The sequence below is a fragment of the Salmo salar genome, chromosome 27 (assembly GCF_965601325.2).
Source record: "Salmo salar chromosome 27, fSalSal1, whole genome shotgun sequence".
Classification (NCBI taxonomy): Eukaryota; Metazoa; Chordata; class Actinopteri; order Salmoniformes; family Salmonidae; genus Salmo; species Salmo salar.
The window spans coordinates 41,346,856-41,358,193 of NC_138317.1; the positions used below are offsets into that span (position 1 = coordinate 41,346,856).

General features: G+C 47.7%; 1 protein-coding gene across 1 annotated transcript in view; it reads right to left on the minus strand.

Moving 5' to 3' along the window:
- The window catches only part of fndc5b (fibronectin type III domain containing 5b), a 30,164-nt gene extending 19,437 nt beyond the window's left edge, over positions 1–10,727 (minus strand). The window contains exon 1 of the mRNA XM_014178748.3: positions 10,164–10,727. Coding sequence (XP_014034223.1) covers positions 10,164–10,242 — 79 coding nt within the window. The 5' untranslated portion in view covers positions 10,243–10,727. The remainder of the gene's footprint in view (positions 1–10,163) is intronic.
- Between the last annotated feature and the right edge of the window lie 611 nt (positions 10,728–11,338).

The window sequence follows — 11,338 nt, forward strand, 5'->3', positions numbered from 1 at the left end:
ATTGTTATTGTCCATTGTATGGTTATTTCGACCCTTGATTATTGTTGTTACGGATTGTCGCATTGACACATTTTTATTATGTTAATATTGTAAATGAATGACTTCATTTAAAAAGTAAACTTTGGAAATATATACAGTACCAGTCAAAAGTTTGGACACACCTACTCATTCAAGGGTTTTTCATTATTTGTATTATTTCCTTTCATTGTAGAATAATAGTGAAGACATCAAAACTATGAAATAACACATATGGAATAATGTAGTAACCCAAAAAGTGTTAAACAAATCAAAATATAATTTATATGTGAGATTCTTCAATGTAGCTACCTTTTGCCTTGATGACAGTTTTGCACACTCTTGGCATTCTCTCAACCAGCTTAATGAGGTAGTCACCTGGAAAGAATTTCAATTAACCGGTGTGCCTTTTTAAAAGTACATTTTTAGAATTGATTTCCTTTCTTAATGCGTTTGAGCCAATCACTTGTGTTGTGACAAGGTAGGGGTGGAATACAGAGGATAGCCCTATTTGGCAAAAGACCAAGTCCATATTATGGCAAGAACAGCTTAAATAAGCAAAGAGAAATGACAGTCCATCATTACTTTAAGACATGAAGGTCAGTCAATCTGGAAAATGTCAAGAACAGTGAAAGTTTCTTCAAGTGGAGTCACAAAAGAACATCAAGCACCATGATGAAACTGGCTCTCATGAGGACCGTCACAGGAAAGAAAGACCCAGAGTTACCTCTGCTGCAGAGGATACATTCATTAGAGTTACCAGCCTCAGAAATTGCAGCCCCAAAAAAATGCTTCACAGAGTTCAAGCAACAGATACATCTCAACATCAACTGTTCAGGGGAGACTGCGTGAATCAGGTCTTCATGGTCCAATTGCTGCAAAGAAACCACTACTAAAGGACACCAATAAGAAGAAGAGACTTGCTTAGAGTAGATCTCTTTGACCAGGGGTTTCTACTAAAGCTGGAGCTCTACCTGGCGACCGTCCACCCGGCTCCTACGGGGATGAGAGTGTGTCCACCCTCGTCTCCTGCCTCTCAGGCAAAGCTCTGGAGTGGGCCAACGCTGTATGGAGTGAGGGAGACGCGGCGTTGGACCATTACGCGGGTCGAGCGGCATATGAACGTCTGTACCATCTAAGCCAGGGGACGAGGAGTGTGCAGGATTTCGCCTTGGACTTCCGTACCCTGGCCGCCAGCGCGGGATGGAACAACAGGGCCCTGATCGATCACTACAGGTGCAGTCTGCGCGAGGACGTCCGTCGGGAGTTGGCCTGCCGAGACACCACCCTCACATTGGACCAGCTGGTGGACATGTCCATCCGGCTGGACAACCTGCTGTCTGCCCGCGGACGTCCGGATTGGGACCTGTCAGTTCCATCCCCCAGCACCTCCGCTCCGACGCCCATGGAGCTGGGAGATGCTGCACTTAGGGGGACCGGAGGAGGGGCCATTCCCTGCACCATCTGTGGCCACAGAGGGCACACTGCTGGTCGGTGCTTGGGGGGTTCCTCAGGGAGTCGAGGCAGCAGGCAGGGCAGTATCGTATCACCCCAGGTGAGTCGGCACCAGGCTCACCCAGAGCCCCCTGTTGCTCACATGTATGTGTTTATTTCATTTCCCTAGTTTTCCCTGCATTCCCAGCATAAGGCGCTAGTAGATTCAGGCACAACTGAGAATTTTATTGACCGTTCATTTCCTCATAGTTTAGGGGTTTCCCTTGTTCCTGTGGATATGCCCTTCCCTGTGCATGACCTAGATAGTCGACCATTAGGGTCAGGACTGATTAGGGAAGCCACCGCTCCACTTGACATGGTTACACAGGAGGGTCACAAGGAGAGAATCAGTCTCTTCCTTATTGATTTTCCTGCATTTCCCGTGGTGCTGGGCCTACCCTGGTTGGCCTGTCATAACCCCACTATTTCGTGGCAACAGAGGGCTCTCAAGGGGTGGTCACGAGAGTGCTCAGGGAGGTGTGTGGGGGTTTCCATCTGTGCGACTACGGTGGAAAATCAAGACCAGGTCTCCACCGTGCGCATCCCCTCAGAATATGCCGATTTGGCTCTCGCCTTCTGTAAGAAGAGGGCGACTAAATTACCACCTCATCGACGGGTGGATTGTGCGATAAATCTCCTGGTAGACGCAGCACTTCCCAGGAGTCACGTGTATCCTCTGTCACAGGAGGAGACGGTGGCTATGGAAACATATGTCTCCGAATCCTCCACTTCACCTGCCTCCTCGAGTTTCTTTTTTGTGAAGAAGGATGGGGGTCTGCGCCTGTGCATTGACTATCGAGGGATCAATCAGATCACAGTGAGGTATAGCTACCTGCTGCCTCTCATCGCCAGTGCGATCGAGTCAATGCACGGGGCGCGCTTCTTCACAAAATTGGATCTCAGGAGTGCTTACAACCTGGTGCGTATCCGGGAGGGGGACGAGTACCTCATCATGCCATACGGGTTGATGAATGCTCCATCAGTCTTCCAGGCCTTTGTTGACGAGATTTTCCGGGACCTGCACGGGCAGGGTGTAGTGGTGTATGTCGACGACATTCTGATATACTCCGCTACATGTGCCGAGCATGTGTCCCTGGTGCGCAGGGTGCTTGGTCGACTGTTGGAGCATGACCTGTACGTCAAGGCTGAGAAATGTCTCTTCTTCCAACAGTCCGTCTCCTTCCTAGGGTACCGCATTTCCACTTCAGGGGTGGAGATGGAGAGTGACCGCATTTGTCGTGCGTAATTGGCCGACTCCCACCACAGAAAAGGAAGTGCAGCGGTTTCTGGGGTTTGCCAACTACTACCGGAGGTTTATCCAGGGTTTTGGTCAGGTAGCAGCTCCCATTACCTCACTGCTGAAGGGGGCACCGGTGCGGCTGCAGTGGTCGGCTGAGGCAGACAGGGCTTTTGGTCACCTGAAGGCTCTGTTTACCTCGGCTCCTGTACTGGCTCATCCAGATCTCTCTTTGGCGTTAATCGTGGAGGTGGACACGTCCGAGGCTGGGATAGGAGCCGTGCTCTCTCAGCGCTCGGGCACGCCACCAAAGCTCCGCCCCTGTGCATTCTTTTCGAAGAAGCTCAGCCCGGCGGAGTGAAACTACGATGTGGGGGACCGGGAGCTGTTGGCTGTTGTCAAGGCTCTGAAGGCGTGGAGACATTGGCTTGAGGGGGTTAAACACCCTTTTCTCATCTGGACTGACCACCGCAATCTGGAGTATATCCGGGCGGCGAGGAGACTGAATTCTCGCCAGGCAAGGTGGGCCATGTTTTTTACACATTTTGTTTTCACTCTATCCTACAGACCAGGTTCCCAGAACGCTAAGGCAGAAACACTGTCCTGGATGTATGACACAGAGGAGCGGTCCATGGATCATACTCCCATACTTCCAGCCTCTTGCCTGGTGGCACCGGTGGTGTGGAAGCTGGACGCGGACATCGAGCGGGCGTTACGTACAGAGCCCACTCCCCTCCAGTGTCCAGCTGGACGCCTGTACGTTCCGTCTGCTGTCCACGACCGTTTGATCTATTGGCCCCACACGTCACCCTCCTCTGGTCACCCTGGCATCGGTCGGACGGTGCGTTGCCTTAGTGGGAGGTACTGGTGGTCCACCTTGGCTAAGGAAGTGAGGGTTTATGTTTCCTCCTGCTCGGTGTGCGCCCAGTGCAAGGCTCCCAGGCACCTGCCCAGAGGTAAGTTACAACCCCTACCCATTCTACAACGGCCATGGTCGCACCTGTCGGTGGACTTCCTGACAGACCTTCCTCCATCACAGGGCAACACCACAATCCTGGGCGTTGTGGATCGGTTTTCTAAGTCCTGCCGTCTCCTCCCTTTGCCCGGTCTCCCTACGGCCCTACAGACTGCGGAGGCCCTGTTCACTCACGTCTTCCGGCACTACGGGGTGCCTGAGGATATAGTCTTTGATCGGGGTCCCTAGTTCACGTCCAAGGTCTGGAGAGCGTTCATGGAACGTCTGGGGGTCTCAGGCAGCCTCACCTCAGATTTTCACCCCGAGAGTAATGGGCAGGTGGAGAGAGTGAATCAGGATGTGGGTAGGTTTCTGCGGTCATATTGCCAGGACCGGCCGGGGGAGTGGGCGGCGTTCATCCCCTGGGCAGAGATGGCCCAAAACTCACTCCGCCACTCCTCCACTAACCTCTCTCTTTTCCAGTGCGTACTGGGGTATCAGCCAGTTCTGGCACCGTGGCATCAGAGCCAGATCGAAGCTCCTGCTGTGGACGAATAGTTTAAGCGCTTGGAGGAGACCTGGGACGCCGCCCATGTGCACCTGCAATGGGCCGTGAGGCGGCAGAAGGCGAGCGCCGACCGCCACCGCAGTGAGGCCCCGGTGTTGGCACCGGGGGACCGGGTCTGGCTCTCGACCGGAAACCTGCCCCTCCGCATGCCCTGCCGGAAGCTGGGTCCGCAGTTTGTGGGGCCATTCAAAGTCCTGAGGAGACTGAACGAGGTATGCTACAGGTTACAGCTTACAGCTTCCCCCCAGATTACTGTATTAATCCCTCGTTCCATGTGTCTCACCTCAGGCCGGTGGTGGCTGGTCGACTCCAGGAGTCTGAGGTGTGGGAGGTTCCTCCGCCCCCTCTGGACATCGAGGGGGCCCCGGCATATGCTGTTCGAGCCATTCTGGACTCGAGGCGTCGGGCGAGTGGCCTTCAGTACCTCGTGGAGTGGGAGGGGTACGGTCCGGAGGAGAGATGCTGGGTGCCGGTGGAGGACGTTTTGGACCCTTCGTTGCTGCGGGAGTTCCACCGTCTCCATCCGGATCGCTCTCGCCTCGTCCTCCGGGTCGTCCCAGAGGTTGGTGTCGGCGCGCTGCTGGAGCCGCGCGTCAAGGGTGGGTACTGTCACGACATATCCGCCAAAGTCCATTTGTTTTGTCTATGTCTTACACACCTGGTTTCACTCACCCAATTACCTGTTTACTATTTAACCCTTTGTTCCCCATGTTTGGTTGTGAGTGATTGTTTGTTGCGTTGTGGTCCGTATTGTGGGATTTATCTTGTATTTTGATGACTTTGAGTAAAGTTTTATTTACTCATCTCTGCTGTCCTGCGCCTGACTCCTCTGCACCAGCTATACATAGACCCTTACAACCATAGGTTCTACAGATTGTAAATTAAAGATGAAACATTTTTGCTAAAAGTATTATTATATTATTGATCGATTGGCTATGACCTTTTCAAATCACCCAGCAGGGCTCCAGGTTAATTTATTAATTCTTCAGCCATTCCTGAACCTGTGACCAAAAACAAGCTACATATGGACAATACCAAAACAAATGATCTAATGATTCTGTTTCTTCGTAGCAAAATCTGCAGAGCTGGGATGGTTGTATCCCCTATATATATATATAAACATTCTATTGGTTGCAAGAGTTTGTATAATAATTTAAATTGAAACATTTTCACTTTTGAATCCGTCATCGTTTTGTGTATCAGTTCATAAACCATGTGCCATGGAATCGGTAAATGTAAAATTGTGCGACTAAGATTTCCTCTGCAAAAACGTCAGAATTAATGACAGATTTCTTGAGTTATATTAGATTAATTCTGACTATTTTGAGGAAGTGTACAGTCGTGGCCAAAAGTTTTGAGAATGACACAAATATTAATTTTCACAAGGTTTGCTGCTTCAGTGTCTTTAGATATTTCTGTCAGGTGTTACTATGGAATACTGAAGTACAATTACAAGCATTTCATAAGTGTCAAAGGATGTTATTGACAATTACATGAAGTTGATGCAAAGAGTCAATATTTGCAGTGTTGACCCTTCTTTTTCAAGACCTCTGCAATCCGCCTTGGCATGCTGTCAATTAACTTCTGGGCCACATCCTGACTGATGGCAGCCCATTCGTGCATAATCAATGCTTGGAGTTTGTCAGAATTTGTGGGTTTTTGTTTGTCCACCCGCCTCTTGAGGATTGACCACAAGTTCTCAATGGGATTAAGGTCTGGGGAGTTTCCTGGCCATGGACCCAAAATATCGATGTTTTGTTCCCCGAGCCACTTAGTTATCACTTTTGCCTTATGGCAAGGTTTTCCATCATGCTGGAAAAGGCATTGTTCGTCACCAAACTGTTCCTGGATGTTTAGGAGAAGTTGCTCTCTGAGGGTGTGTTGGTACCATTATTTATTCATGGCTGTGTTCTTAGGCAAAATTGTGAGTGAGCCCACTCCCTTGGCTGAGAAGCAACCCCACACATGAATGGTCTCAGGATGCTTTACTGTTGGCATGACACAGGACTGATGGTAGCACTCACCTTGTCTTCTCTGGACAAGCTTTTTTCCAGATGCCCCAAACAATCGGAAAGGGGATTCATCAGAGAAAATGACTTTACCCCAGTCCTCAGCAGTCCAATCCCTGTACCTTTTGCAGAATATCAGTCTGTCCCTAATGTTTTTCCTGGAGAGAAGTGGCTTCTTTGCTGCCCTTCTTGACACCAGGCCATCCTCCAAAAGTCTTCGCCTCATTGTGCGTGCAGATGCACTCACACCTGCCTGCTGCCATTCCTGAGCAAGCTCTGTACTGGTGGTGCCCCGATCCTGCAGCTGAATCAACTTTAGGAGACGGTCCTGGCGCTTGCTGGACTTTCCTGGGCGCCCTGAAGCCTTCTTCACATCAATTGAACCGCTCTCCTTGAAGTTCTTGATGAGTGATGAGCTTGATGAGCTTTTTGTGCAAAGCAATGATGACGACACGTGTTTCCTTGCAGGTAACCATGTTTGACAGCGGAAGAACAATGATTCCAAGCACCACCCTCCTTTTGAAGCTTCCAGTCTGTTATTCAAACTCAATCAGCATGACAGAGTGATCTCCAGCCGTGTCCTTGTCAACACTCACACCTGTGTTAAAGAGAGAATCACTGACATGATGTCAGCTGGTCCTTTTGTGGCAGGGCTGAAATGCAGTGGAAATGTTTTTTGGGGATTCAGTTAATTTGCATGGCAAAGAGGGACTTTGCAATTAATTGCAATTCATCTGATCACTCTTCCTAACATTCTGGAGTATATGCAAATTGCCATCATACAAACTGAGGCAGCAGACTGTGAAAATTAATATTTGTGTCATTCTCAAAACGTTTGGCCACGACTGTATACTGGCTATGGCGTCTCAAGATGGACAAACAGTACTAACAAACAGCTTCTTGACACACTGCTCGCTTAACCTGGAAGCCCGCCACACCAATGTGTTGGAGGAAACACCGTACAACTGGCGACTGTGTCAGCGGCGTGCATGCGCCAAGGCCGCCACAGGAGTCGCTAAAGCACAATGGGACAAGGATATCCCGGCCGGCCAAACCCTCCCCAAACCCGGACGACGCTGGGCCAATTGTGCGCCGTCTCATGGGTCTCCCGGTCGTGGCCGGCTGCGACAAAGCCTGGGATTGAACCCGGATCTGTAGTGATGTCTCAAGCACTACGAAGCAGACCTCTGCACCACTCGGGAGGCCCACCTACACTTTAAAAGAAAGAGCTATTGAAGATTGTAAGTTTAAACAAAGTTTTTATTTTTTATTTTTAAAGCTGTGGATTTTTGTCTCCCCTGATACAGAATATATTGTTCTCGTGGTCATGGCACACCTTGTCTAAGATGTATTGAAGATTGAAAGTTAAAACAATTAATAATAATTTAAAAAAATAATAATTTTAAATAAATAAAAACATGGATATTTGTCCATCCTCCCGATTCAGAAGATATTATTTCCATAGTCATGGCACACTTCGTGTAAGAGCTATTGATATGCATTTATGGATGAGAACGTGAACTTGCCATTTTTGGGATTAACCTGCTTTGCGATCTGTTGCCTACGCCAACGGCCTTAATTAAAGGCTGGCATATTAATATTAATAGCCCAGTCTATGAATTAACATCTAACTTACACATCTCTATCTTCACTTCTCCCTCCTTAAGCAAATCATGCATCTCTGCTGGAATCTCTCTCTCTCTCTCCATCATCTCTGTATTGCCCTAATAGCTCTTGAACCAGTAGCAGGTTGACATTTATTGTCCTTGAGGCAGAACTGAGCTCTTCCCCCTTGGATAGGCCTGCTGCAAAGTCAAAATTGGCTATATATTCATGAAAACTGGTTTAAGGTTAGCAGTGTGGTTAAGGTTTAAAATAAATCAGATTTGATGACTTTGGCGCTGTGCCAGCTAGTGACGACTCTGCAGAGCTGCCTCCCGAACAAGATTCATGATGAAAAGCGCTAACCTGCGAACCAGTAGCCTAGCCCAATGCGTGTCCCATAGTTCTCCCTGTGTTTACAATGACAATGTATTACGTCAGAATGCCCGATGTTATAATATTTCCAAGGAAATGTCTGAATTAAGCTAGAATGTTTTCCTATCAGTCTAATTTGCATAAACATTGTGATTGGATGATACTGTAGCTGCGAGGGTCATCGAATGTTATCGTGTTCGTTTAATGTTTGAAGATTGCCGATAGACCAGTCTCTTTGGCAGATGACAGGCGTGTAATAGCTGATCAGAGATGGCAACCATGGCTAGGGAACAACAAGTACCAAGTTCAAGCACCGCTGGTCTGCAGCTTTCTATCTGCTGTCTGGGCACTTTCTGCCGTTGGTTTGTCTTAGCTTGATGTAGGAGGCACACACACCATACGCACACAGTCACACGCAGTGCTCACACACACACACACACACACACACACACACACACACACACACACACACACACACACACACACACACACACACACACACGCACACAGTCACACGCAGTGCTAACACACACACACACACACACACACACACACACACACACACACACACACACACACACACACACACATTTCCTGATATACACGGTCTGGAACAGTCTCTTTCCTTCTCTCCTCTTCCTTTCCTTGTCTCCTCTTCCTTTCCTTCTCTCCTCTTCCTTTCCTTGTCTCCTCTTCCTTTCCTTGTCTCCTCTTCCTTTCCTTGTCTCCTCTTCCTTTTCTTTATTCCCACCGATCTGCATGACTGTCAGCAATACAAATCAATCCTGTTGTTTCACTTATACAAGTGCTGATGAGGAAAGGGAGCATTTTAAGAGTATTTGGATGTAGCCTTGGTAATTGACTATTGACCCTGTGGGTGCCTCTCAATACTCTAAAGAGTCATCCTCTTGTCAGTGCAAATGAAAGCAAGGAGACAAGGGACTGGGAAAGGAGGAAAGGAAGCCACTTTGGGACAGTGAGATCCAGCCACCATTGATTGCAATTTTCGTCATCAGTGTCCTGTGTGAATGACTATCCCACTGGGCACAGACGTCAATTCAACATCTATTCCAAGTTGGTGCAACGTAATTTCATTAAAATTACATGGAAACAACATTGATTCAACCAGTGTGTGTGTGTGTGTGGGTTTGTTTTCCCAAACCAGCTCATTTATCAGTCTCTTGCTGAAACAGCAGAACTAAGAGGTTAGAATAAACACGAGATGACTTTACGGGTCAACAATACCGTACGGTCAACAATACCGTACGCTAAGGAACACTCCAAGAACACACACACACACACACATTTTACAATGTCAGGAGTTTTGAATCATGGACTGACTGATTACAGCGCCATATATTATCGAAAACTCAATGTCCAATCTGTCTAAATCTTATTTTTCTGACTGATTTGGTTCCATAAATGTTGTTCATGGATTGTAATTGGATTCATCTTACATAAATGTCAGTCACGGACAATCCACCATAAACCACTGTACTCCTAATGATATTGAATGGACATATAAAATGCAGACAAAAAAGCACCCACGGCTTGATAATGTGAAAGTTGTAGGCTATAAGCATAAAGTATTCACATCTACAGAAATCGGGACTGTTGCTCCTGCATCGCGGTCGTGTAATGGAACAGATAGCCTAATATAATGAACGGTAGGTAGCCTATCTCATCCTGTCATCACAGCCTATTAAATAAATAGCCCGTTCACACACGATTCTACTTACTGTCAAATATAACCAACTGATTTACTGGTATATGGATGTTCAATAAAAATGTGCGTGTACGGTCATTGAAGTGTCAAGTCATTGATTTGGTTTATTATCGATTGATAGGGCCTATTCTCTATGCTACTATTAATCATATTAACATCAATGCATGTCAATTTACACTTACCACCGGCGGTAACGGATACCGTGAACCAGCCCAGAACGAGCAGTGGCAGTGCCACCGCAGAGAAGCCTTGTTTCCCCATCCTTCAAACGATTTTTTACATCCTGCCCGGCCAACCGAATATCCCATTTATTCACATTAACGGGACCCACACCTCGGTCGGTGGCGGAGAGTTGCTTAACATTCACCGCACTAGGCTCCTTTCCTCCACCACTCGGCGTTTCCTGTTCTCATAAGAAATCGGGGTTGGCGGTGTAGCCTAAACTTGGTCGTTGGTTGCTACAGAAAAGCAACACCAGCGCTTTCAGCACCTGGGACAGAGCCGACCTCCCGGGAGGCACAATCGGGAGGCACGATCGGCACAGTCACTTGTCAAATGAACACACAGACCAAAATACTGTCTTATTTGAAACGATTTCCTCAGTAATGGGACACTTCCATAGTCATAAAATTCGTTACCACTGTTTGCTCACCGGTTTATCAAAGGTTAGGCTATAAACAGACTCGTTTAGGTTATTTTTTCCCTTGTGCCGTGCTTCGTTACAGAGGCGCGCTCCCTGAGAGCTCGAGTGCTGCAGAATGAAACGTACTGGCACTGTCAGACGGCTAAAATCCTCCTCTCTCTCTCTCTCTGTCTCTCTCTGCCTCTCTCTCTCTTCCCCTCTCTCTGTCTCTCTCTGCCTCTCTCTCTCTCTCTCTCTCTCTCTCTCTCTCTCTTTCCCTCTCTCTCTCTCCCTGTCTTTCTGTCTCTCCCTCTCTGTCTCTGTCTCTCTCTGTCTCGGTCTCTCTACAGAGAGGGAAGTCGCCGTACGGAACCACATTCCCCAAATTGCCTCTCTGCGACGTGGAGAGCTTCCCGCCTGTCCTAACACCATGCACGGTTGTGGCAATACCCGAGATTAGTGAGCACAATGTCACTAAATGCGGCACTTTCTAATCATTGTCCAGAGATTATTAATAAGATCAAACCTACAGTTTTTTTTCTTCGTGTTTTATGTATTGTAAACGTGTATTATTATCCTAAATATGGATTAGAATTGTATGGTAGAATATGGTTTAGTTTGTCTTCCACTCCCATTAAGTTTTGCCTTTTGCGCGACAGACTACTCAATACAAAACGAATGGCTTAAAAAAAACAACCCAAAACGTATTTTTTTTAAATATTGTCTATAGTGCTA